The 27,068-nt window shown below is 53.6% G+C and overlaps 2 protein-coding genes across 3 annotated transcripts in view; one reads left to right on the forward strand and one right to left on the reverse strand.

The window, feature by feature from the left end:
* The first annotated feature begins 6,167 nt into the window (after window positions 1–6,167).
* Slc16a3 (solute carrier family 16 member 3) lies at window positions 6,168–15,296 on the forward strand. The gene is made up of 6 exons (XM_005350909.3): window positions 6,168–6,226; window positions 11,173–11,258; window positions 12,184–12,433; window positions 12,541–12,684; window positions 12,948–13,715; window positions 14,385–15,296. Exons 3-6 carry the CDS (start codon window positions 12,211–12,213, stop codon window positions 14,654–14,656), a joined length of 1,407 nt encoding a protein of 468 aa, XP_005350966.1. The 5' UTR covers window positions 6,168–6,226; window positions 11,173–11,258; window positions 12,184–12,210; the 3' UTR covers window positions 14,657–15,296.
* A 2,791-nt stretch (window positions 15,297–18,087) lies between these two features.
* Csnk1d (casein kinase 1 delta) overlaps window positions 18,088–27,068 on the reverse strand; it is a 29,539-nt gene continuing 20,558 nt past the window's right edge. Inside the window, exons 7-10 of one of the 2 annotated variants that reach the window (XM_005350908.2) lie at window positions 25,376–25,547; window positions 23,981–24,120; window positions 21,181–21,243; window positions 20,056–20,133 (exon numbers count right to left, since the gene is read on the reverse strand). In XM_005350908.2, coding sequence (XP_005350965.1) covers window positions 21,211–21,243; window positions 23,981–24,120; window positions 25,376–25,547 — 345 coding nt within the window. In that variant the 3' untranslated portion in view covers window positions 20,056–20,133; window positions 21,181–21,210. Of the gene's footprint in view, window positions 20,134–21,180; window positions 21,244–23,980; window positions 24,121–25,375; window positions 25,548–27,068 lie in introns of both variants that reach the window. The other variant, XM_005350907.2, reaches the window with a different exon arrangement.

A 27,068-nucleotide genomic window follows, 5' to 3' on the forward strand; every position in this document is an offset into this window, starting at 1 on the left:
GATGTATATGGGGTTATGGTCAACACCAGGACGTCTCCCTCAATCACTCTGCCTTTTTAAAAAGCAAGTTATTGTGTGTGTGGGAGAGAGAGTTTGGAGTTCGAGGGCGCCGTGACAAATGCACAGAGGTCAGGGGACAACTCCTAGAAGCCAGCATCTGCTCTGTTTCGTGGAGACGGAATGTCTCCTCTTGTTTCTGCTGTAGTACCAACACGCTTCAGGCTAACTGCCCTGAGGGTTTCTGTAACTCTTCCGTCAGGCCCCACCCTTCCACAGGAATGCTGGGATTGCAGGTACTCACCTTTGCATCTTTTTGTGTGGGCTACCTGTCTCTGTCTGCCACCACTCCCTTGCTGGGGTTATAGACATAAGCTGCCAGCCCTAGCTTTTACATTGGTCCTGGGAATCCTGATGTTAGAAATGGGTCCCAAGCTGGGCAGTGGAGGTGCAGGCGTTTAATCCCAGCACTCAGGAGGCAGAGGCAGGTGGGTCTCTATGAGTCTGAAGCCAACTGGTCTACAGAGCTAGTTCCAGGACAGCTAGGGCTGTTACACAGGGCGAAAAAAGGGCGGGAGAGTTCCCAAGAAAATGTCCAACTATCCAAAGAAGCTCAGCGATGCAAAAATTTTTACTTGTGCCGAAGGATGCAAAGCCATGCGAATCCAGTAATGCAGTGTGCTTAGGAGTTTCCACTGGGTTTTTATTCCCAACGCAAAGGGGCCGTGCACCTCACCCTGAGTGGTCACAGTTCAACACCACATTCTTCTTCTTTTTTTTATTTTTGGTTTTTTGAGACAGGGTTTCTCTGTAGCTTTGGAGCCTGTCCTGGAAGGAACTAGCTCTTGTAGACCAGACTGGCCTCACAGAGATCCACCTGCCTCTGCCTACCGAGTGCTGGGATTAAAGGCGTGTGCCACCACTGCCTGGCAGCCTCACATTCTTTAAAGGGTGGGCTCACTTCAAATGGCACAGCTGATAAGCAAAGTGTAACCTTTGGCAGTGAGCTGCAACCCTGAGCATATATTTTTATCTTAGAAAGATGCTGAGTTGGAGAGGAGACTGGCCAGATGGTGTCTTTACAAATCTCTTTTTAGGGGCTGGAGAGACAGCTTAGTGATTAAGAGCACTGACTGCCCTTCCAGAGGACCTGAGTTCAATTCCCATGAACCTACATGGCAGCTCACAACTGTCTGTAGCTACAGTTCCAGGGGATCTGACACCTTCACACAGACATACTTGCAGGCAAAGTACCAACACACACAAAATAAAAACAAACCAATTAAACCTTTTACAGACTATATTTTATTATATTATGTCTGTGAATGCTTTGCCTGCATGCACTATGTGCATCAAGCGCGTGCCCGGTGCCCTTGGAGGTCAGAAGAGGTCATTGGTCTCCAGGGACAGGGGTGTGAGCTAACACGTGGCTGCTGGGAATCTAACCTGGGTCCTCTGCAAGAGCAACTGCTCTTAGCCCCCAGGCCATCTTTCCTGATCTAAGTTCTTTACAGATGGAACTTGCATGATTTCATTTAACCCTTCGATAGTGAAGGTAGCATATTTCATTTACACTTGCGCTTGCTCAGGAAGCATTTTACCCACAAAGCCATCTCTCGTGATCTGCTAATACTTTCAAGACAGGAACTCGTGTGTGTGTGTGTGTGTGTGTGTGTGTGTGTGTGTGTGTGTGTGTTTGTGTGTGTGCGCGCACACATAGCCCAGACTGGCCTCACGCTCCAAATCCTCCTGCCTCTGCCCCTGGGTTCTGAGACTGCTAGGTGTGTTACCACACCCTTCTGTACACGAGCAATCCTAACAGAAAAACAAGGCTTCCCTCTGCCCTCAAGTCTGCATCTTGCTTTGTCCTGGATGGCCTGGTCGCTCAGTTGCCGAGCACATCCTGCTCATGTATTCAAACACTTGACTATTGCAAACGATCCACACCTAGCTGCTTCCTGAGGCCACGGCCTGTGCGACTGTTGTTCCTTCCCTCACCCTTGCTGCTGCCTGTTCGTGGATGTCTGAGGGACACTTAGCAGAGAGCCCCGGAGAGCATCAGAAGCTGGCCGGGGAGAGGTCAGTCCCAGATGGGCAGAAGTGGGAGGAGGGGAAAACTGATGTATTTGAAATCCAGATCAGGGTTACCCACCTGGGTCGAACAGAGTCAGATGAAGGTGAAGTGGGGTGGCTAAGAAGGAAATGGAGATTTTCCTACAGGGTACAGGAAGGCCCGTGGAGGTCCTGTGGGACAGTCAAGTGAAGGGACCCCGGAAGTTAATCCCTAAGGAGCTTCAAATGGTTCTGCCAGGTCCACATCACCGACCAGGGGCCTGAGGAGCAGAGGGACCTTGCTCTTCCGTCTTCTCTGCTCTGCTTCCGTGTCCCCATGACCCTGCAATCACTGCCTGGGATCCTAATGGCCCTAATGAGTTCCAGGAGTGCTGTTCTTGTCCAGTTCTGGCTCTAGAAGATGTGGAATAGGGGTTGTTTTTGCTACTGACGGGAAGGTCTGACCAGCAGTTGGTTGTTTCTGTTAGACTACACACATCCAACTGTCCCACACATCCACAACCCAACATTCACACTGGACCATGAACGTACATACAAATAAACACCCCAGTACACACCCCAACTCCCATCCAAATTACACACATAAAACAGACACACCACAACATCCAATGCCAGCATCCTCTCCCACCACACATCACATGCACACATATTAACACACCAACATCCAACCACTCCATCTCACATCTCCAATACCCATACACCCACACAGACACGGACAAACACCCAAGACCCATGCTTACCCACTGCCAGCTCCATAAGAACACATACAACAAACGTACACCATATACCCAACACGCAGGCACACCCACGTGCAAATATCACAGCACACAAACACACCAATACCTCCAACGCCCAGGAATAACACCTACCCAACACCCCCAATACCCAGCCAACACTCATACATCAATGCCCACACCTATACAAACATATCCAACACCTCTGCAGTTAGTGCTCCTACCCCTACCACACACCCAACACTCATGCACAACATAGCACATACAAACTCATTTAGCACCAACACCCATCCACAGTGCAGTGCCAAACTCCTTACCAAACACACACCCTCCCATGCATGCATGCATGCACACACACACACACACACACATGCATACACACACACACACACACCACACACAACACACTCACTCATCACCCAAGAGCAAACACCCAACAACAACAACAGAGCACAGGTGTGTGTGTGTGGCGGGGTGGGCTGAGGTTTCATTTCTTCCAACTGCCCACTCTCTGGGGAAAGTTTGGCAACCGCCAGGCTAATCTGTTTTTTGTTTTTATTTTCTCCAGAAGATTTGGGAAGGAAAAAACCCTGGGGAAAGCATAGAATGAAGGAATGGGTTGGTCCCAAACCCATGGTCTTGGGTCCAGGCTATGTCCTGTGAGCGCTTTGCTTCTGTGAGCCTCACACGGCCGTCCTCCTTTCCAGTCTGGGCCTGGGAAGGCTGCATCCCACTGCACCGGCAGGGCCTGGAGGAAGAGGGCCCTAGGTGTGGGGTAACAGCTTCAGGAGTGTGTCACTAGATCCCCTGGACAGGGAACACTCAGAGAGCAGGGGCAGGAGCCAGGCAGCTGGGGACCCCAGGAATGGGAGCTGTGGTTGGGACAGAATGTTCCAGCAACTTGTCCTTCTTCACCTGACCCATCTCGTCCTGGCCTCAGTCCATCATGGGGTAGCAACTGGCACTGGGTGGTTTATGTGGACTTGGCTAGGCACGGCGACTAGGCTATAATCTGAAGGATCATGAAGAATCTCCACGTCTGTACAGCTCTGCAGAACCTGGACGATTCCCGACTCTTCAGTGGACACATTTGATCTTTTACCCACCGTCCATGGGGCAGCTGCCAGGAGAACCTTCAGAAAACTCTTTCCCTGTTTCTAAGATCATTTTGGAGACAGGGGAGAAGCCTGGCTTCCAACCTGTCTGGGAGACTGGACGACTGGACGCTTGCTCAACACTGGTGATAGGTCCTTCACGTCCCATGGTTCCCAGGGGCAGGGATCTTGGGAAAGTCCATGTCCCCCAGGGTTTCAGCCACTCAGTCTCCTCAGAGCACATTCCAGGGCCTGATGGGACCTGAAGCTGTAGACTGGAATGGGAGGAGGTGAGACAGATGGTAGGGCGCCTGGAGGGACATGGAGGACTGTGGAGGGCGGGGCCGGATCTGGCTGGATCACTGGGCAGTGCTACATCTTCCCAGGTACCTTCCCTTCAGAACAGGGCATCCTGAGCTGGTGCAGCCCACGGTGGGCAGACTGGACGCTGGTACAGAGACGGCTCCCACATCATTACTACAACAGTAGCGGCTGTGCTGTGGGAGTTTTGCTCTTGGGTTCTAGGTCCTGAATGTTCCTAGATTCACCCAGAAAATGGAGTATTGGGTCCTCTAGGTCTCAGACTCTGCAGAAATCTGGCTGTGGAGGGTGCAGCTCCTGGCCTTTGGGAGACAGGAGAAGACAGAGAGACCTTGGATGCACTGGCTTGGTTTCTGTTTCCTTGCTGGCAGCCCTTCGTTATTTGGGCTGAAGGAAGGGTGAGGTGTGGCAAGCTCCTGCCACACTGAACTGTTAGCCCAAGAAGAGTACGTGACGAGTCCCCGCATCTGCGGGACGGTGTCTGGGTATCTGTAATGTATTTAGTGATGGAGGTTGGAAATTTGGCGGCCCTGCCTCCCAAAAGTTAGTCGCCTATAATTATACATTTCATTCCTTAGGACCGAAGTCCCATATGCCACTTGTTGGTGGCCATGAGACTCTTACCGTGAACGCTCATGGTCTCTGGAGCATCTTTGGAGTAATAGTCAGGTTCTAGGCAAGGGCGGAGATCAGACCCTGAATGACCCTTTTCGCGGAGGGTCCATCAGAGCAGTGGGGGCATCTCAGTAGGTAAGGACTCAGGATAGTGGACTATGGGGCCAAAGCTAATGCCATGGTAACCTCTAGTTACCATGACCAAAAGAGTGGACAGCTGTGATTTTCTGGACTTGGGGGTCATCCTTTCCCATTCTGGATGTATGCTCTAAACTTCCTAGCCTCAGGGACTCTGGGGTTGTTTAGGAGCCTCATTAGAAGTGGATGGAGTGCTTCTTTAGCCAAGGCTGGGTGCCCAGGAATAACCGTCCTGGCCCTGTCCATCAAAGGTCATGCTCCCTGGTGCCTCCTCAAACCCAGCACCCAAAATGTCAGTTATTTCCATCGTATGGAAGAGAAAAAAAGGGGCTGAAGTTGCCCACCCCACTCAGAGCACTGGGAAGAACCCGGTCAGAGGCTCTGCTTTCTCCCAATACTGATCATTTGTGGCGTAGGATGGAAAGGTTCTCATCACCCGCACTGGGCTGGGCTGGGCTGGGTGACAGAGCAGGGCTGTGGTGTCAGTGTCTGGCTTTGCAAGGCCCCAACCACAGGGGAAAGCGGAAGTTCAGAGAGGCTGACAGCCTTGCCCAAGATCCCCCTGTAGTTCAAGGTGCGCGGGTCTTGCTTCTCAAGCAGGGGAGACAGCCCGGCCACCGCCGTGCATAGCCCAGGCTTAGGCACCGGCAGGATGTGAAGGTCTGGATGGAGCAAAGATCGGAAGGAGCCCTAAAGACTGAGAGCTGAGGCAAGTGGTGGGAGCCCATGGTAAATGGGGTGTGGTGGGGCGTGTGCCGACCTGGTAGAAGACGCGGGCCTGGGTATGGAGGGCAAAAAGGTCCGGGTCTCGGAGGTAGCCACTCTCTTGCCAGAATCATTGAAGGATCCCACAGCCTTGGAAAGGAATAAATGGAGGGGCAGAAAGGGGTGCCGACGGGGAAGTGAGGCGGTCAGCCCGGGTCTGAGGGCGCGGAAGAGACCAGTGAGAAGGTCCATGTTGGGTGGGGTTCGCGCCCGGGGCGCCTATAGAACGGGATCAGACCCGGGCTCCCCGGTAAGTGGAGAACGGCAGTGACCGAGCCGTCGGGGCGCAGGGGCTGGGGCGCCCCCTCTGGCAGCAGCGTGGGGTCCGGACGGGGAGGGCAGGGGCGGCGCCAGGCAGCGGTGACGTGCGCGGGGGACGTGCCGCGCGAGGGATGAGAGCACTTAAAGTCGCCCCCGGCTCGGCGCCGAGCAGCCGAGGCGGGCAGAGGCGGACGCTGTAGCTGGCGGTGGTGGTGGTGGTGGTGGCAGGTAGGCGCGGCGGGATGCGTGGTGGGATGCTTGGCGCGCGGAGCCAGGCAAGGACCCTCCAGTCACCTAGGGGTTGGGCCTTCGTTCATCAGGTGCCGGATCCGGGCCTGGAGCTCCTGGCTCCTGGTCCTCTCCGTTCTTGGTTCTCCAGCCCTGGCTTTCTCCTGACGTGGAGAATCCTCTCACCACTGCAGCTCCACCAAATTGCCCGGAGCAGCCAGTTGAGCGTTTGCATCCTGCCTCCCTACCTTCGCAGAAGCCTATCCTATCCGGCAGCCCTCGGGGGCTGGGCTTCATCCAGGAGGCAGCTGCCCTGGACGACCAAACGTCCACAGTATAAATAGCTCGGCCCAAGAGGGTTTGGAGGGTGGCCGGGCGGCTGGAGAGCCTGGGCTATATTTGGTGGGAATGATATAGACTTCTTGGAACCCTGAACCTCCAGCGGGCATCAGCAGGCCGCCAAGTGAGAGAGGAGCACGTGCGCTTCGGAATGGTTGGGAGAAGGAATGCCCTCGGATTTCTTCCTTCCGTCTCTTTACATTTTACTATCACCTTAAAGCCGTTAACCCTCACCCAGCCACCACCACTAGTCCAAACTAGGCACATGAAAATGTGTTTTCCCCTCATAATGGCGTAATTTGCTCTATCCTCATTTCGTGGGAAAACCAGGTGCACAGCCTTGGTTTTCTTACCTGAAAAGTGGGTTTTCTGGATGCTGGTCCAGGTTTAAGTGCAAGGGAAGCCGCTAACTCTGGACTGATGATCCTTGGAGTTTGGGTGGCGGGTAAGGGCGGCAGCAGAATCGAGTCTGCTCTACCCGACGTACAGGGCTGCATGTCCAGGCCGACAGGAACGCTTTCTGTGATGGTCAGAGCCGTAATGGCAGGGCTCTCTCATACAACACACTAGCTTGTCCAGACCTGGGGGTGGATTCTGCAGGGGGCAGGAGGTTATCTCCCGGGGCTCTCAGCTTCATTCCACAGGCCTGAGAGTTGGCTGGTGTCCAGTGGATGTTGGGTCTGTCTGTGAGAAATGGGGACAGTCCCGAAAATGTGGGGGCTCCCTCAGGATGGGCAGGGACTAACACACAGCTAGGATGCGGTGCAAACGATGGGTCTATTACCCCTCAAGGGGCACCGGGGCACTACCTAAGTATGTGTGGAGCCTTCTTGGCAGGGACATTGTGGTGTCGACAAAGCCTTGAACAACCATTAGTTTGGTTCCAAGATGGACTTGCCCCACACCACCAGTGACCTTGGGGCAGGGCCTGCCTGGAAGTCTAAATTCGGAGGGGTAGCAAGGAGAAAGCATTGTTGAACATAAGAGCCATCAAGGAGCGATATGGAAGGGGTCAGTTTGTGGGACCCCACAGTATGCTGGTGTGCCAGGATTTCTGACTCAAGGGCCAGTTCTGCTGTGAACTGGCCAGGAAAGGGCGGGAGGCGGGGTGGCTGGTGAGGAGCCACGTGCAGGAGGGCACCTTGCGCCCCCCCCCCCCCCGCCCCAGTCGGACGGACCTTCTGGATGGTGGTGCTTAGCAAATGGAGACCCCCTCTGGACCAGGCCTTGATCCACCTGGCACTGGGCACTGGCACAGGAGCAGGGCAGTTATGGAGACCGCCCTAGTGGCAAGAGTAGGCCTCCGGCCTCAGTTTCCATTAGCGGAATGGGCCATGAGGGGCAGATGCGCTTAATGAACTATCTGCGAGACCGAAGTTCATCGGTCAGCATCCCAGAAGCTCGGCCGCGCGTCCCGGCTCGCTTTTGCAAAGGGCAGAGGGAAATGGCGCGCCTTGGAAAGCGAATCTGTGGGTGAGTTGTAGGATTCCACCCCCTTAGGGCATGTGGCGCCGCACTCTGAAAGTACGGTAGGAGTGGAGAAGGACCGCCTACTCCAGGCAATACGGTGGCGGCTCCTCCCTTGGCGCGGTCACGTCCCCCACGTCCCGAGGCCGCTTGGGCGGAGCTTCCTTCCCTTCCCGACCCTAGCCCGACCCACTGAGCCCCGCCTAGGTTTGCTGGACCTTTACCTCCAGTCGGCAGATGGAGTGAGGCGGGTCTGGTCGGTTGCCGCCACTAACCCAAGCCCCATCCCCACCTACCTCCTTGCCAGACAATGATGGGAGTTTCGGGGGCACTTATGACTTCTGAGCCTCCCGTTAGCCTTAAATCCTGGCTTTGTGGAGGAGTGGCCATTGCAATGCCCAGCAGGCCTAGGTGGAACTCTGTTGGAAAGTGGCCCAGAGAGAGCCCCACACGCTGACCCTAACCTTGCAGAGAAGGGGCTCCCACGGCAAGATGGAGTGGGTCCCTAGGGCTGCCCCATTTTGTGACAGTCAAGCGTGGAAGGTTCCTCACACGATGTGGGACTCTGAGCCCAACTATCCTAGGACAGCCCTGCAGGGATCTCGGGCCTGAGGTGGGGTGGGGTGGTGATTGGCAAACAAGACCAGTGTTTCTGCCCTACTGGTCCCTGCAGAGTTGATGTGAGCTGACGGGACAACCTGGAGCCTGGGCAGGCCAGCTGAGATGGGGCGGAGGGCCGGGCAAGCCCGTGGCCCAATCTCTGCGGCACCATAGACGCCTCTTCAGAAAAAGCCTTTCTTTCCATGGCATTCTTTACATGCTGGTGGGCTCAGGGCTGAGGGCCCAGAAAGGAGAGCACACTGCTATCCCTGTTTGTATGATGGTAGGGAAAGGAGTGAGGAAATGAACTTGGAAGGAGGACTTTCAGCAACTTCTTCCCCCGCCACCATGGTACTGGGTGCTAGCCTCAACTAGCTGCTTAGTTGTTTTGGGAGGAAATCTGGAATGTTAACCAAGGAAGATAGTTGCCTTAGTTCCTGTCACCTACTTAGACCACAAAGGCAGGGCCAAGGCGGGTCCCTCCTTGGATGATAGGCACTTAAGGGGCCCTGAACGGACCACAGACCAGAACTCAGGGCTTGGACCACCATGGGTACCCGGTACGCCTTCTTTGGACTGATAGTCCAGGCGCTTGAACCCAGAGGGATGTTGCAAGGGACTCCCATGTACCTATGCCGTAGGCAGCGGCCAGTGGTGTTAGACCTTCCAAGGGCCTCTAGGGACCAACTTTTGGGAGCACCCTGGAGGCTTTCCTGACCCAGTCCCCACCCCCAGATCGGTTTTCTGTGACCTGGAGGCTGAGTTATTTCTGGGCTGCTTCAAATGCTTCCCTGGGAGGGTAAAATGTCAATGAAAGGCCAGATGGCTAGGGTGTGCCTGAGGCTATCCTGTGGGAGGTGGGGAAGCCCTAGGGTTAGGGCACTGGCCTGCATTTTGGCCCATCCGTGCTGTTACCCTGCAGATCTCAACCTCAAAGCAGGCTGGAAATCCTAACCTTTTACGCAACTGGGATGTGTTGAGGCCTGGGCGACCAAATGCAGTCTAAAGGGCAGGCTTAAACTGTGCCCCTGGTTGGGACATTTGATCTCCCTGAGAAGTCTTTCTCTGCCGGGTCTCTGGTGACCAGCTGGGGTGGGCGCTGGTGAGGCTCCATTAGGGTGGTTAGTGCCAGACTGGGTAAGGACGACGCTGGTGCGGGGCCTTGGCGGAGAGCTTGTCTTGGTGCTGTCAAATCCTTGGCACTGAAGGTGGCCCTCCCTGTATTATCAGCCTTACATGGCGACCGTGGACCCGAAAAGCTCCAGAACATGGACCCTTCTGACCTTGCTTGCCCAGTTTAGAGGGCGCCTCGTCTACAGCTGGGAATTCTGTTCCCATTTCTCTCCTCCTTGGACTCTGAGAGCTCCAGTGAGGGCCCAGCCTTTATAATAAACAAAGGTGAAGAAGCTTCAAAAGGCTGGAATCCTTGTTAGTACCTTGACAAGTGCTGGGCAGACCTGAAACAGCCCAGGTGCTCAGGTGTCCAGAGTTAGGTTCGTGTTCACTGCTGGTTCTGGGCATGTTTTCCTTTTTGCTTTGTATGGAAACTGGGTTTTATTTATTTTTTTACATTTTATTTAGTAAACACGGGGGTGGGGGCACAGGCATCTGTGTGCCTGTGTGTGCCATTGCTTGTGGAGGTCAGGACAACCTGTAGAGTCGGGTTCTCTCCTTCCGTCATGTAAGTCATGGGGATCAAGCCCAGGCTGTCAGCTTCGGCGGCAGGTGCCTTTAGCCACCGAGCCACCTACCCACCCTGGATTTATTTTTAAAAGTGCAAAAGAAAGCTTGGCATGGTGATGCATGCCAGTAACCCCAGCACTCAGGGGTTAGAGGCAGGGGAGTTTGCCATCCTGGGATACATAGAGAGTTCCAAGCCAACTAGGGCTCCATCGTGAGATTGTCTGTCTGTCTGTCTGTCTGTCTGTCTGTCTGTCTCTCTCTCACACACACACACACACACACACACACACACACACACACACACACACGCACGCATATGGTAACAAACTGGGCCTGGGATCCTCCTCATGCTTTCTGTCTTAGCTTCATCTCTAAATGGTATGGCCCTAAACTGTACTCCCCCACTCCCGGTACTAAGTTTCCCTTTAAAACTCAGGGCTGATGGATAAGAGGTGCCTGGCACCTGGGGCTCCCACTGAGCATGTCCTGATTGTGGCCATGATACTTCTCCTTTGGGTCGGAGTGCGGAGGGTCTCAGGCTGGGCCATGGCCAGAGGTCAGAAGCAGAGTGAAGTCTTCAAAGTTGGTGTGCCTTCCTATCAGAGCTGTGTGTTGTCTCTGAGCCTTAGGAAAAGCCTCGGTAGAGTCCCGCCAAGCTTGGACTTCCTCGGACAGTCTAGTTTAACATGTCTGTGTCCCAATCACGGGACTGTGCTCATAGGAAGACGGCAGCAAAGGGGCAGGGCTGGAGCCTAGAGACCCAGGGTGAGCAGCCAAGGTGGGAAGCTCTCCTGGTTGGGGGTTTACATTCCAGCGCAAGCTACCCTTAAACACCGTGGATTGATCTTTCTCCCCAGAGTACTGGTTGGCAGCACAGCATTTGAGGAGACTGGACTGAAAACTCAGGTCAGAGGCTGCCCCCCCTGCTGCAGCTCAATTCTTGGTGAGACGGGGGATGAGGCCAAGCAACCTCTGGGATTAGGGGAGTAGTGATTGTGGGGTCGACAGCCAAACAAAAACCTGGTCCTAGACTTGTTCTGTCTCTCATCAGCTAAGCTCCTGAAATTCATGAAAAGGGAAGTTAGTGTGTGTGTGTGTGTGTGTGTGTGTGTGGTAGGTGTGGGTTTTGGGACACTCCCTGCTTGCTTACGGCTAGGGGCCAGAAGATTGGTCCTTGTTCCAATAAGTTTGTTATGAGCTGCTGCCATGGCTGATGTTTTCCCTTAACCCCCAGGCAGGCCTTCCTGGGGGAACCCATCGGGATCTTCAGCCTCTCCTTCATGGATGGTTCTAGGCAGTTACAACGACTGAGCTCTTCCCAGGGGAAGTAGGAAGCCCCCCTCAGATACCATGGCCTGTGTTTCCATCTGCCTCTGTTCCAGACCCACGTCCTCCCAGGCAGTCAGAAAGGGGCCTCCAGAGTGGGGAAAGGAAGAAGCATAGCTCCTCAGGGGTAGGAGAACAGGGCTGGGTACTCACCCCAGATATCCTGGGGGAGGACTCAAGAGTGCACCTCCTCAAAGGGATGGGCACAGCCTCTGCCCGGCACAAGTTCAGAAAACACCAGCCAGGCTGATTTCTTGGGTCTGCTCTTCCTAGGAGGTAATGTGACTCCTGGTCCAACCCTAAAAAGGTCATTCATTGTACTTTACAGCCACCTGTGTGGGAACAGACAGCTGAGTGAGGGGTCCAGACAGCTTCCCAAAGTACCCGCCGGGGAGGGGGAGCCTCCAGTTGGCAATACCGGGCTGTCCGTGGCCCGCTGCCAATGCTGGGGCCCTCCACGTGTCCCCACCCTCCTCTGCTGGGCTGCTGTTGAGAGATGATCACCCTGGCAACCTAAGTCAGCTCTGTTTCTTTTCTCTCAGGGCGAGGCGAAACCAGCCCTCCAGGCTATGGGAGGTGCTGTGGTGGACGATGGTCCCACTGGCATCAAGGCCCCCGATGGGGGCTGGGGCTGGGCCGTCCTCTTTGGCTGTTTCATCATCACGGGTTTCTCCTACGCCTTCCCCAAAGCGGTCAGCGTGTTTTTCAAGGAGCTCATGCATGAGTTTGGGATTGGCTACAGCGACACAGCCTGGATCTCCTCCATCCTGCTGGCTATGCTGTATGGCACAGGTGAGGGAGCGCCCAGGGATGGGGCGAATCGTTGAGGGGGTGGTGCCTGGAGAGGGCAGAGCCCAGCTGGAGGCCTGGCTGCTCCCTTAGCTCCCATCTCTACACAGGCCCCCTCTGCAGCGTGTGTGTGAACCGCTTTGGCTGCCGGCCTGTCATGCTTGTGGGCGGCCTCTTTGCATCCCTGGGAATGGTGGCCGCGTCCTTCTGCCAAAGCATTATCCAGATCTACCTCACCACAGGGGTCATCACAGGTGAGTCGGGGTCGGGGGACCTGCAGACCTGCTCATCTGAGCACTGTGGGACGTCTTGGCTGGACCCTTTCCTCCCGTCCTAAGAGTTTGCTGAGATGAGTGGCCAGTTCTACTCTGGTCCACTAAATGCTCACCACCATTTGCAGTGGAGCCTGTGTCCAGGGAAGTGGGGGCATGGATGAAGGTGTGGGGAGGCACAGGGCCCCACACCGCCCTCCTTTGGACGTCCTGCGTTTGAGGTCTTACACTGTCCTCTCTTACAGGACTGGGCCTGGCTCTCAACTTCCAGCCTTCCCTCATCATGCTCAACCGGTACTTCAACAAACGGCGCCCTATAGCCAACGGGCTGGCCGCAGCGGGCAGCCCGGTGTTCCTCTGTGCGCTGTCTCCACTGGGGCAGCTGCTGCAGGACCACTATGGCTGGCGGGGTGGCTTCCTCATCCTGGGGGGCCTGCTGCTCAACTGCTGCGTGTGTGCTGCGCTCATGCGGCCGCTGGTGGCGCCCAAGGCGAGTGGAGGGACCGAGTCCCAAGCACCCCAGCGGTCATCCAGGCGCCTTCTGGACTTGAGTGTCTTCAGAGACCGTGGCTTCCTCATCTACGCTGTGGCCGCCTCCATCATGGTGCTGGGGCTCTTCGTGCCTCCGGTGTTCGTGGTGAGCTATGCCAAGGATCTGGGTGTGCCCGACACGAAGGCCGCCTTCCTCCTCACCATCCTGGGCTTCATTGACATCTTCGCCAGGCCCACGGCTGGTTTCATCACGGGCCTCAAGAAGGTGCGGCCCTACTCTGTCTACCTCTTCAGCTTTGCCATGTTTTTCAACGGCTTCACAGACCTCACAGGCTCCACGGCCAGCGACTACGGTGGCCTGGTGGTCTTCTGCATCTTCTTTGGCATTTCGTATGGCATGGTGGGGGCTCTACAGTTTGAGGTGCTAATGGCCATCGTCGGCACTCACAAGTTCTCCAGTGCCATCGGTCTCGTGTTGCTGTTAGAGGCTGTGGCTGTGCTCATCGGACCCCCATCAGGAGGTAAGTGCTGCTGGCGGGGACACCAGGACAGAGCGGGCAAGGGCTGTCCTCCCTGCTTTAGGAGACTGGAAATGGATACGGTCTGGGGCCAGCAGAGGTCAGCAGTGAGCTTCTGGCTCTGAGCCAAGACAGGCATAAACTTGACAACCCTACATAGGGTCTGGCAGCTTCTTTAGGCGTCTGCATACCACGTGGGGGCAGCTTTCAAGAGAATGGGGCAAGATTTGTTACTTTGGTCCTTTTACTTTCTGAAGGCCAGCCGAAAAACACTCCATTGAAATTGAGAATGGTTTTGGCTGGCGAGGACAACCTAGCCATCCTGGACCTGGGTCTCTTACTCCACAGCCCTTTCTGATCCTCTTATAGCATCTGGCTCCTTCTTTCTCCAAGAATGGCCTTGGGGTCCTCAGTTACTGGGCAGCTAAGGCATGTTTCTTCCTAAGGGGTCTGTGACTGGGAAGGGGGGGTAGAGACCTCAAGGCCACTTCTATCTATTCTTTGCTCTCATGGGGAGGAGGAAAAGGAAGAGGAGGATGGAGAGGGCTGAGCAGATGCTGCTGGGGATGGAGGAGTGTGAGGCATTTCCTCAATGCCGGGAGAGGGAGCCCTGGCCTGGGGTGGAAGCAGGGTACTCCCAGGAGCTTCTGGTGACCTGAGTCTTCTTTGCAGGCAAGCTGCTGGATGCAACCAAAGTTTACAAGTATGTGTTCATCCTGGCCGGGGCTGAGGTGCTCACCTCCTCCCTTGTGCTGCTGCTGGGCAATTTCTTCTGCATCAGGAAGAGGCCTGAGGTGACACAGCCTGAGGTGGCGGCCTCAGAGGACACGCTCCATAAGCCCCCTGTGGACGTGGGGGTGGACTCGAGGGAGGTGGAGCACTTCCTGAAGGAACAGCCTGAGAAAAATGGGGAGGTGGTTCACACCCCAGAAACCAGCGTGTGAGTGGCCTGGCCAGGCGGGCAGGGAGCAGGGAAGAGGTCCAGAGACTGGCAACGCTCATATTTATTTCACAAACAGGACCAGCTGAGGCGGGGCCATCGGCTCAGCTCTGGCTGCCTGGTCAGCGGGTCAGTGTTTTGCGGGGAGAGGTGGCGGGGTGGGAACCGTGTCATTCCAAAGTGGATCTGCGGTGAAGCCAAGGGAGTCCCACGGTTACCAGCCGCCTACACCAGGGACGAGGGACCCAGCCTGCTGAGCCCGAGCGGCCTGTGCCTCCCCCGCCCCCCACTGTGGCCAAGGACCTAGAAACCCACACTTAGGAGACAACACGACTTTAATCAGATGGCAGGGCTGGGACAGGTGGGTGCTGGCAGGTGGGTGCTGCCGGCAGGGTCCTCCCTGATCCTATCCCCATCTCCAGCCCTCTGTTGTCTAGCAAAGAGCTCCTTCTGTCTGACACTGTGGAAATAGTCCTGTGTGCAGGAGGAGCGCCAGAGGGCTTGTCTCCAGGAGCTGTCTGTTTCTGGGCAGTGGTCTGTTCACCCTAAGTCCCACCTTTGTTAAATAACAAATTGCTGATTCTTAAAAAGTGGTTCTGACATCTTCATTAGCTCTCCCAGTTCTGCCTGCTGTCACCTTCTCTGCTGCCTCTGGGGTTTGTTCAGCAGCCACAGCATTGGTGTGGCAGGAAGAAAAGGGGCGAGGGGAATACCGAGGGAGGGAGAGCCCCATGCTAGAGAGGGGTGCCTGGGTGGCACTTGGAGGCCATGGGGAACCCCCAGAACTGAGGATACTGAGCTGAGATGTGGCATAAGCTACGTTCACTGTGTGTGGGCTTCCAGCGTGAGTTTCCTGCCTTTCCGTTTATTCGTCCCTCTGGAGGGCTGGTAAATTTCTCTGTGGTCAGCGCCTGCTGATCTCTGTTCCCCGTCCTCCTGTCCAGCCCATGCTCAGCACTCGGGTTCGCCCTGGGCACCTCGCACCCACCTGCCCTGTGGCCAGTGGCGGCCTGCGTGGCTGGAAGCCCGGTCAGAGGCCGCTGGGGCCGCCTCAGTAGGTGGTTCGTCGTGGGCGCTGGGGACGGCAGCGGGCACCTTGGCGGGCCGCATGCAGCCGGAGAGATGCCATGTCCCTGCTCCTCTGCAAGGAAAAGGAGGCGAGTGCTCATATCTGGGCCCAGCCTCCCATACCCTCTGGTGGGTCTGGTCCTGCTAAGCCCCACATGGAGGTCAAGGCCTTGCAGCTCTGACCCAGCCTCAACACTCTGGGGTGCCTTTCCCATTTGGTATTTCTGTTCTCTCTAGGAGGTCAGCTGTGGTCACATGCATTCTGGAGTCTCTGATTTGCCAACCACCAGAGCAAGTGGGAATGGCAGGACCTCAGGCTTCCAAACAGGCTAAGCTCCGACTGTGGCCGTTAGCAGCTGCCCCTGGAAACTAGAGGGAAAGAGAAAGTGGTGGGGGAAGAGGGCACATGCTGGGTGGGGCAGAGGCACTGAGCCTCAGGGAACATAGCTTGCTCTGCCCACTCTCAGTCGGCCTCTGGGCGAACCTCAGCAATTACACTGCTGGAATCACTGGTCGAGAGTGGCTCTTGGGGCTGGGCACAGGGAGGACTTGTTTTTAGAACCATCTGCACTGATCAGACCCTCACTAAGCTGTATCACCCTGGGGGAGAGGTCATGCTGCCCCTCCCCTTTGTTTTTCCCACACCTGCGCCCAGGGCATGTGGTCTATGAGAACAAGAAGTCAGGAAATGGCAAAATGGTTCGGCTTCTAGCACACAAGCAATCACTGTTAGGATGTTGGGACCATTTTTTTTCTTTTAAAGAAGACACTTCTTTATAGGGAAGAGATCCCCAGTGATCGTCTTCCTAAGGAAGATGTTGGGTGACCAGCCCTGAGGGCCCTCCCAAACCTGTCTGTGCTGGTGGGACCCCACTTGCACCCTAGGGTGGCAGCTTCTGGGCCCTGTAATGAGCAGGTAGTTTTATCTGTCTGCGTTTCTGCACTGAGATATTTTCCAATTGGACAGAAGGAAACACAGTCCTCCTGTGTATTGCTGCTGGGGAACCTAGAGCGGTGCCCAGCCCAAGCAGGTGATGTGTGTGAGGCCTCTGAATGCAGCTGGAGACACCAAAGGACACAGACCGCCCTGCAGGGGCTGAGTGGAGTGCCAAGGGAAGGCTGTATTTAGTATCCCGTGATCCATCCAGGCCCACCCGTAATTGGGCTTGCAGTAAGGGAAACGGATATCCCATCACCCCCAACTCAGAGCCAAATGAGCTAGGCTCATAGGCCAGCACTGCCAACCTCACTGGGCCTGTCCCCTCAATCCCGTACCCTACTCCTGGCAGAGAGTAGAGGTCAGGGTGTGAATCAGAGTAGGGGCCTCATGGCCTAGGCTGGGCCCAGATGCACAGCCATTTGTGGGACCCCAGTCTCCAGTGCAGTCTACCCAGACTTCACTTCTAGCACAAAATCTTTCCAGAAGAGGCGAGAATGTTCATAGGGACCCATGCCAGGCTGCAACAGGGGGGAGCGCTAGGCAGAGCTGGCACTAATACTTCACCTCCCATTCAGTGGCTCTTAATGCCACAACCCCTTAATATAGCTCCTATGTCCCAGCTACTTCATAACTAATTTTGCCATTGTTATGTATTTTTGGAGAGAGGGTTGGCAGTGGGGTCGTGACCCACAGGTTGAGAGCCACTGCCCTAGCTAATGAGGGATAGAATCGAGCAGTCCTGGGATCCACCAAGCAGGCCAGAAGCCAATTTGGGACGCTCAGGGTACAGACAGAAAGGCTGAAGAGCAACTTGGAAGAGGATGGGGGTTAGAGGAGCAAGAACTCAGGCATGATTGGGGGAGTTCCCCTCTAGCAAGTCAACACCTGTCACATACAGAGAAATACCAAGTGGGTTTTGGCCATAAATCCTGGTAGCACTTGACTGTTAAAACTGAGCCTCCAAGTAGGACACAGATAAGAATTCCCAAGAGGACAGGTCTTCACAGCAGGAACAGACCTACTTATAGCAGTCTGACAGCTTTTCCCTGCCCCTCAAAAGGGGCACCAACTCAGAGGGCTATGTAGGGTAGGTGAGAGGAGAAGGGCTCACAGAACTGTCACGGTATCCCTGAACTGCGATACTCACACGAGAGTCCAAGTGGGAGCCATCTTTTTGACACCTACTCCAACTAGTTTTCCAATACCCACAGGCTGAGAAAGAACGAGGAGGACGTCACCCTGGACCTAGCTCTCCTGGGTCTCTAACACCAATAGAAGGCTGAGGCAGGACTGTTCCAGGACAGCCTGGACTACAGAAAGAGACTGTCCTAATCTCAGCTGTCACCCACACCAAGTTAACTTTCATGTGGCTTACACATTCTGAAAACTCAGTTGCTGAAAGAAAAACCACACAAAGGGAAGGGAAGAAAGGTAGAAGTCATTATGAATTTATTATTTACACAATTGTTAAAGTACACAAATACAGTGGTAGTACAAACGCACAGCTCAGAGACTGGTCACCAAGACACAGGTTGATAAACACATTCTAACTACGCTTCCTGCGAGTGATGATGGGATTAAATATTAGGCAAGAACCGTCAGAGCCACCCCCTGGAGGACTTTCAATGGGCTTGGCTGAACCTCGGTCAGTCTCAAGGCCACCCCGATACCCCTTCGGCACCACAGGTATCTACAAAGAACACTCGCCAGGCAGGCCTGCCGCTGGAGAGAGGAGGCCCAACTCTAAAGGATTTGCAACAAAAATCTCAAACTTGCCCAACCCCCCCAACCTCCCTCTGCACTCCCAGACACAGACTCCCACACAGTCAAGTCCCTGCACCCTAAAATCCTTGCAGAGTAACCAGCTCAGGACTCAGAAAGAAGCACCCACAGGCTCAGATGGCTGGCTGGCACAACTAACAGCTGCATTCTGGGAGGCTATCGCACATCATCAGTGTGTTCCCTGATCTCAGACCAGTGCTCAGTACCAGGGAACTCTGGGAAGAAGCCACGGTGGCACCGTTAGAACCCAAATCCCAACAGGGAACCAGGTAGAGCCAGCATAACTCTCTCCACAGGCTGACACCCAGACACACGTATTGCACCCCATTCCTCAGATGGGGAGCTCAGGGCCTGCTGTCTCTTCATATCCGGTGCCCATGGTGGGGACAAACATGTTGGCATCCTGACCGCCAGCGGCAGAGCAGCCCAGCCCTCAGATGTGTCCAGCTGAAGACCACCAAGTGTGTGGCACCACGCCTTTCTGCAGGCGAAGGGTCTTGATTCAGGTAGGCAGTTGCCTGCTTCTTGGCACTTCAGGGTTGATTCCCTTTGGCCACTGGTCCTTCTGGGCAAATCCTGGGCTCTGAGCAGAGGCGACGATAGACCTAAGTGGCATCTACATGATAGGACTCGGTCTGTTCAACAACTTCCCAAGTTCAAAGGCATAGAGGCAACCAGCACTACCAAAACCGCAATCCTCTTCCCAGAAACCAGAAACACAAGCTCAGCTTTGAATCTCGGAACTCTCCAGCAGCCTGTACGGACCTCAAGGTCTGTCCACGTGAGTTCTTCAGTTTGACTTCCTTCTCGCCTCCTTTGGGAAGAGTGTCAGGCCACGGCCACAGTGCTCTGATGAGCGTTTGCTCTGCACCCTCTCTGCTCTGATGACTGCAGGTGGATCAGCTTACAGTGGGGAGGGGTCAGCAAGATGCCCACAGGAGGCTGATGGGAGCCCACAAGACACACGCACACAACTGATGAGTATTCCTTCCTAAAGTGAACAGCACAACACGAGAAAACAAAACAAACAACACACACACCCTCGACACTCACATGTGCCCTCTTCTGCCTGCCTCCATTGGACACAGAAGCTCCAAGCCAGCATGTCTTAGGATTCTTTAAGGTCAACATCTTTTTTGTTGTTGTTTAAGACCGCAAAAACAGACAAGAAAGAAACAATAAAAAGACAGATTTCTTTACACAGATTTAAGCCAGTAATTTTTAGCAAAATGATACAAAACTGTCTTAACCAAGTAGAAGACTGGTAGCTGCGGTGGGATCGTCAGGGAGTGCAGGTCCTCCACCACTGGTGGGAGCGGAGAGGCTCTTCACAGGGAGTCGGGTTCTCTCTGCAATGGTCTCCCAGCCTCTGCTCTTCATTCCAGCCCCATGATAACTGAGCTCCCATGGGGCCGTGGTGGCAGCCCCTGGTGGTGGCAGCCCCTGGCGATGGCAGCTCTTGGAGCCTGTCCATTTAGTTTGTGTTTGATTCCCCATGAGCGTCGCTGGGTGAGTGGCCTGGAGAGCTCCCGGCGTTAACATTTCGGGTTTAGACCGGGGGGCGTGTCACTAGTAAAGCCATTGGTAACAGAGTAGATCAGCCATGCATTGTCTGCCCTTCACAGCAAAAAGGAGAGTTCTCATCGGTGCACGACAGACTGAAGACCACTGGAAGCCACCCGACCGGGAATCTGTCGGAGCCAAAGCACAGGACAAGGTCAGCATGGGGCCAGAGGAACAGGCCAGCCAGGCAGTTGGGCGCACATAACACAGTAGAGCCTGGGAGGGAAGGGACACACTGCCACCTGGCTTCGGTCTAAACACCTTCACCCCTGGCTGCACAGAAAGGCCTCTGTAGCCAGGGCAGGCGCTGAGCAGAACACAGGACAGGAAGATGGGGAAGAGGAGGCATGCAAGCAAGGAGACTGCAGAGCTGTGCTCCTGTGGACCTTCCTTGAAAGAACTCGGAGCTCTGAAACAGGCATGTCCCTTAGGGAGGACAGGAAAGCAATTCTTACCAACACATCTCCAAGAACGCACATATGTGTTAAACAGAGCAGATCTCCCAGCAGCACAACCCCACCAAAGCTCAAGCCTCTGATGGAAGGAACCAAGTGCCATGTGGCCAACAAGAAAGGAGCTCAGCGTGGACACCCAGCCATGCGGACGGCAGGGTAGCAGGTGGCTGTGGCTGGATTAATACAGACAACAGCTGCATGGACAAGATGGCCGGGCAGGTACCAAGTTTGGAAAGAAACATAAAATGAGGACAGCAATAAATGAGAGAGAGGAAGAGGAATGACTGAAAAAGCCAGGACGGGCACAGCAGACCACTCGGAGTCTGCATGAGCTCAAGAAAGCCCAACACCAAGCGCGGCACCACTCAGCCGAGTACAACAGACACAGGTGCCAGCACTCTGCCCAGAGCCACAGGCCTGAGGGCAGCTCAGCACACCAAATGCAGTCACAGGGAGGCAGGACAAAGGCACAGCAGGATGGCTCCCTAAGGTCACTTGGTCCAGAGATGCTAAGAATGCCACTAACCCCCCAGACTGGGCAGCTCACCACAGCTACTCCACAGCCCACACGCGAAGAAAACCAAGCAGAACTCATCTCACTCTACCTCCAGCACTTGGCATGCAAGCCCAGCCCACCAGCGAGCCCAGACGACGGGTGGGGAGTGGCTCCCACCTTGCCTGGCACCTGCTACCTGCAGAGCCCACCGTGAGCACACTCACCCAGTGCTGCCTTCCGATGGAGACGAGCAGCTACTTGCCGTGGTGTTCGAAAGGAATGCTATTCTGAGGTGGGGAAAAGACAGCTGTTGGTAAGTGTTGTGCTGGTCAGACCAGCACATGAGATCCTGGTCCCCTGGCTGCCTGTGTTGAGCCTGAGTCTTGATGTGCCCCTTGCTTTCACCAGGTCAAGACACCAAGAGACACTAGCTAATGGCAAGTCTCTTCGCACAGGGCACGAGCTCATCGGTCTCTCATGACCCTTGATAAAAGTGGCCACTGCTGTTCCAGCAGGAACCTTCTACTTTCATGGTCTGGAGAAACTGAAACCTAGCGGACGGCGGGGCTGAGGAAGCCCTACAAATCGGTTCCGTAGCACTATGCAGTAGGTGGAAGGGATAGCACCTCCCAGGATACACCCATGGAACAAACTCTCTACTAATGAGAGTAGCAGAATGATCTTATTTTAATGCAGGCATGGAGTAAGTGAAGTATCAAAAGCAATAACACATTTTGAACTGTGCTAGACAGGAGACCTTTCTTTTCAACAAAGGAAAAACAAACAGAGATCCAAAGATCAGATGCCCTGCAAAGCCTATGTTCTTTTGGCTAATGAAAGCAAATGCACAGATACCAAGAAACATGGTCTCCCCAGAAGACATGTTCAAGTGCCCTTTAGGGAAGAAAAGATGCTGAGGAAGAAGCAGCTGCTTGTGGGCAAAGCTGGAGCAGGGCTGAGGTCCTGCAGAAAACAGGCCGCCTCAGGGACCTGCACCACACCTTATCATCAGAAGAGGTGAACAAGGGCTTTAACTGGGTGCAAGGACTTGTGGGTATCACACTGCACCTCACAGGATGCACCAGTTATGAGGAAGCTCAGCAAAAGATTATGTGCTCTTGCTCCAGGGCTTACACACACGCATGGTGTCCTCTAGCTCACTATGCTAAGCAGATGCCACCACTCCTACCTGGACTCCAACTCTCTAGGGACAAGTTACTATTGTCCTGCCAAGCTTGGAGAGGGAAGGCCATCACACAAAGGACAAGCGCACTGGTGCTGGTGGTACTTACTACGCAGTGAAGGGAGGCTCTTAAGGAGCACAACTCCCCCAAAGGTACAGCTGTGGAGACAGACAACCACGAAACCTCCAAGGTAGCCCAAGGAAAAACTAAGGAAATTAGGAAGGGAGCCTCTGAACCATGTTCAAGCCTGTTAATAGTTTTCCATGCAGAAACACGAGAGACCAAGCAACCAGAGACCGACTGAGGCCCAAATCACCATATGGAGAAAAATGCTATTCTCTGCCACAGCTTTGGAAAGAAGCAGCTGGGTTGTACCCCGTGTCCTCTTGGTAGCCATAGAACTTCCTGACTCTTTCATTTCCTTTCTGGATCCAAAACTACCAGATGCTTCGTTTTTGTATTAAACTAGATCAAACACAAAACAAAAAAGACCACTTTGCCATCCCTTCATTTGTCTCTGCCCAGCTACTGGCATAAAAATGTCCAAACCCAGCCAGGGTCCACCACATCATGGGTTGTAGAGGCAACAGGCACGGGCCACTTCCTAGGTGTCAACACAATGTTTTATGTAGAAATGCATTCCCTCCCCCACCTCAAAAACCAAAACATCTTCCATGAGGAAGCTGAGCTCAGAGTATACAAACCGAGGGACTCAATCTCCTCATGATGTCAAACCTCAAGGCCCACAACTTAAGTTATCCCTTGTCAAACTCCCTACATCTGTTGTCTCTTCAGGAGAAAATTATCATACAAACAGTCTTGATTTCCATCAGACCCGTCCTAGGGTGGCCCCAGCCCAGGAAGCCCCAGGGACTTTGTACTGACTCAGCACACATTTAGTTCTTACCCATTCAGACACCATGCTAGGCCCTACTGTAACCAGAGAGAGGTTAAAATGAGCTCTTGGTGAACAGTGGCACTGGCTGGTAAGAGCCTCCTCAAACACAACCTTGGCCCTACCAGCTCTAAGAGGGAAACTCTAAAACTCACGTCAGAAAAAGAAGCCTTATGTAGACCGAAGTTATTTTAATCTGTTGAATAAAGCAGTTTTGAATGCAAAACAGAAGCAAAAGCACATTAAGAAGGAGAACCTGGATGCGGATGAGGGAGTAGCTATGAGGAAGGGCCTGGAAACTAGTCCAAACTATACTGCCTTCCCTGAGCACCTCCCTTAGTAGGGACAGACAGGATGACAGAAGAGAACACCTTACAGTCTGGCACCTCCAAGGATTCCCCCCAGGGACCCTTCTTATGCAGCCACTGCCTTTCCTGTTTTTTTTTGCTAAGGAGATCTTTGCTAGCAAACACAGTGGAGTTGTAAAAAGACTGGGTGTGCCTATAACAGACCTCTCCCCAACAGGAGGAATGAGCAAGCAGGCACACGGTGCCTTCCCTGGAGGGGAAGGCGGCGGGGTAGGAATAGGGATGTCCCTTTGAAATCTAGCAGCAGAAATGAAAAAAAGTTTTACACATAGTTCACAGCCCATTATAGTCCCAACCAGGAAATAAACCCTTTAGAAATCCGGCTAGTCACAGGCTCCGACCAAGAAGCAAAACATAACTAGAAGCCTAACTGGTTAAATACCCTCAAAAATGAAGAAGAGAGGAGAAGGAAGGAAGACACTCTTCACAAGTGCCACCCACTCCTGACTGTGAACCGTAAAGTCGGGCTTTAAGGCAAGGTAAGGGAGAGAGCCAGTGCCTGTACACAGTGACAAGGACATGCATCCCCACCCTGGGGTCTGGCGCAACCAGGCCTCAGTGAGCTCTACATGCATACCTGTGAGGTGGACATGCGAGAGGTATCTTGTCGGCCTGTGAGATCAGACGAGGAAACGTTGACTGGTGCCCCACGGTGCAGCCGCATGCTCACTTTCCGTTCTCGTTCCATGCCAGAGACGGGCCTAGGAGAGGTGTTGGCTGGAAGAGAGGAAGAGAAGCCACAACCACTGAGTACCCTGGGCTCCTTAACATCTCCGTAGCTGAAGCTGGAGAGACAGCTCGGAGGTCAAGAGCACTCGCTCTTACAAAGGACCCAGTTTGGGTTCCAGCACCCACGTGGCAGCTCACCATCATCCATGACTCTAGTTCCAGATCTGAAGCCTTCTCCCTTCACAGGCACTAGGTACACATGCAGTACATATACACACATGCAGAGCATTCACACACATACAATCTAATAAGTAAATAAGTAAAGGCCCCAGCTAAGGCTCTAGGTGGAGGTTTTCAGAGTGGAACAAGAACTCATCAACTAACTGGCTCAGGGCTACACACACAACCAACTCAAATGCTCAGCAACCCCAAGATCCCTGCTGGTAATGGGAATGCATTCTAAGACCTCAGCAATACACGTCAGACCTGCATAGTTAAGGATTTGAGACAATCTGTCTTATAAAAGCAAAATAAAATTTTTTTTGAGACAGGGCTTTTCTGTACTGGCTGTACTGGAACTCACTTTGTAGACCATGCTGGCCTCGAACACAGAGATCTGAATGCCTCTGCCTCCCAAGGTCTAGGATTAAAGGTGTATACTGCTATATCCAGCACAGCAAAAGTTTTTAAAAACTCGTATATATGTGTGTGTGTGTGTTTTGCCCAATCACGTCTGTGTACCACGTGCAAGCAGTGCCCAAGGAGACAGGAAGATGGTGCCTGTTCCCCTAGAACTAGTTAGACAGTGTAAAAGCTGTTATGTGGGTGCTGGGAAATGAAACAAGTCCTCTGAACACCAAACAGGGTTCTTAACCACTGAACCATTTTTCCAGCCCCATGAGAGTAAAATTTTATAAAGGAAACAGCCAACACTAGCAACAATTTCAGGGAACTCAATCTTTAGATCAGATCTTGTGAGAGGGAGATTTCTTTCTTTCTTTAGGGGAAGATCTCACTATGTAGACTAAACTCGCTTTAAACTCACAAAGTCACCTTGCCTCTTGCTTCCTAAGTTCTGGGGTTAAAGGCGTGTGTCACCATCACCGTGCCATTTCTAAGGTTACATCATAGGTTGTGCCCCAGTCCTATCTACACTTCAGAATAAGGACTGACTGAAATGGGGACACAACCCTCAACTGACTGGCCCCAAATCCTTGAGAGGCCACATACTGGGGTGGCCAGTCAAGTCATCGAACATAAAAGAGGCCCCAGCCTAGTGGAGCATGCTAAGAGGTGTGCTCACCCGTGTGTGAGGTAGGGGTAAGGGGCGTTGGGGGAGCCACTTCCTGGGTTCCCCGCAGACGGCCGGAAGCTGTAGAAGGGAGGCCGCGGGTGGCTGGATTCCGGGAGTGTCTTAACCGCTCCTCTCGGTCCCGGCGTTCCCGCTCAGCATCATCTGCAGCTCGGCTGGCACCCTGAGGTGGAAAGAGCAGGATAAATGGGAGGAAGTGGCCTTGGCTTAAAAAAAAAAAATAAAAAAACAAAATCCCAAGGCTTTTGACTGGTTTTGCCCCTTGAAAAAACACCAAAGGGCACTTGGGACAAACCTACCCCTTGAAACCACCCACACCGATAGCAAAATCAGAAAGATGATGCCTGCAGAGTATCCACAAAGGTCAGTCTCTCTTCACACCCCACCATATTGGAAGTCACAAGTACAACCTGTCATCTTAATCCCTACCTATCAATGTTGTGCTGGCATATTAGGGGAGGAAAGAGAGACTGCCTGAGACAGGAAGGAGAACAAAGCAGAGGCCTGAGCAAGCACTGAGTCAGAAGGGAGGGCCTAAGCAGAGTCCAGACGCCATAGCAACGCCAGTCATTGGCCTGTGAATAGGACTGGCGTTGCCAACAAGAATGGAGTCAGGTTTCTGCTGGATCAGAAATCAGAGTCCCAGTCATTCTAATCACTGTCAGCAGGAGTCTGCAAGCTTAGGTAACTTCACGAAACTACTGGTCCCCAGCAGGACCAGGCCTCTCCTGAGCCAGCTCACCCCGTAGGGTAAGTCTCCTTCTGGCCCTGGCTGGTCTACAGAGATATAAACAATGCTAGGCCCGGGCAGGTAGTTCTAGTTCGCAGCACTCCCCATGAGTTGGGACAGGGCAACTGGCAAAGTTCTTGATATACACCCTAAAAAGCAGTTCTTGCTACTTCTTTCACTAGATACATTACCTATAAAGGTTCCAATTTCTAGTTCAAATTACAAAAAATTTCTTGATTATTTGAGACAGGGTCTTGCTTTTTAGCCCAAGGCTGGCTTCAAGCTCATCACTAGCCTCCCAAGTGCTGGAGGTAATGACAAAGGTGAACAACCATGCTTGGCTCAAGGAATAAATTCCCATTTTTATTTTGTCTGTTTATTCTGTCTCACTTTGTAGACCAGGGTGGCTTGGAACTATGTATTCTGAGCTGATCTCAAACTCAGCAAGAGACCTGCTTGCCTTTGCCCCCTGAATGCTTAAAAGTATGAACAAATTCTCAATGAAAATAGACATAAAAGTTCCACAAAGCCTTGAATGGTAGCAGCAAATGCCTGCATCAAATTCAGACTGAATACCAGGCACTGTACCCCAGAGGCTCTTCTGAGGCCTGTGAGATGCACACTGGATTAGAGACAGAGGAGGAGGAGGAGGAGGACTGGATGACAGGGAGCGGCAGGGTTTAAGGAGACCACCAGGCTTCCTAGCAGTCCAGACTATCATGTGATGCCACCACAGGCAGCTGAAACCATAGCTCATAGAACTGGTGATAGAAATCATAATAAAATGATGTTCTACAATGGGATGGGGCAGCAGTACACACAGCACTAGGAAAGCCAAACAAAACATTAGGACAGGGGCTGGAGAGTTGGCTCAGTGGTTAAGAGCATTGCCTGCTCTTCCAAAGGTCCTGAGTTCAATTCCCGGCAACCACATGGTGGCTCACAACCATCTGT

This window comes from Microtus ochrogaster, chromosome 7 (genome assembly GCF_000317375.1).
Source record: "Microtus ochrogaster isolate Prairie Vole_2 chromosome 7, MicOch1.0, whole genome shotgun sequence".
In the NCBI taxonomy this organism is placed as follows: domain Eukaryota; kingdom Metazoa; phylum Chordata; class Mammalia; order Rodentia; family Cricetidae; genus Microtus; species Microtus ochrogaster.

Excerpts from the sequence above, each read along its gene's own strand:
- Slc16a3 (XM_005350909.3), top strand. The coding sequence starts at position 12,211 with ATGGGAGGTGCTGTGGTGGACGATGGTCCCACTGGCATCAAGGCCCCC. Across the intron at positions 12,685-12,947 it reads CACCACAGGGGTCATCACAG|GACTGGGCCTGGCTCTCAAC; the intron begins GTGAGTCGGGGT and ends CCTCTCTTACAG. Across the intron at positions 13,716-14,384 it reads CATCGGACCCCCATCAGGAG|GCAAGCTGCTGGATGCAACC; the intron begins GTAAGTGCTGCT and ends TCTTCTTTGCAG.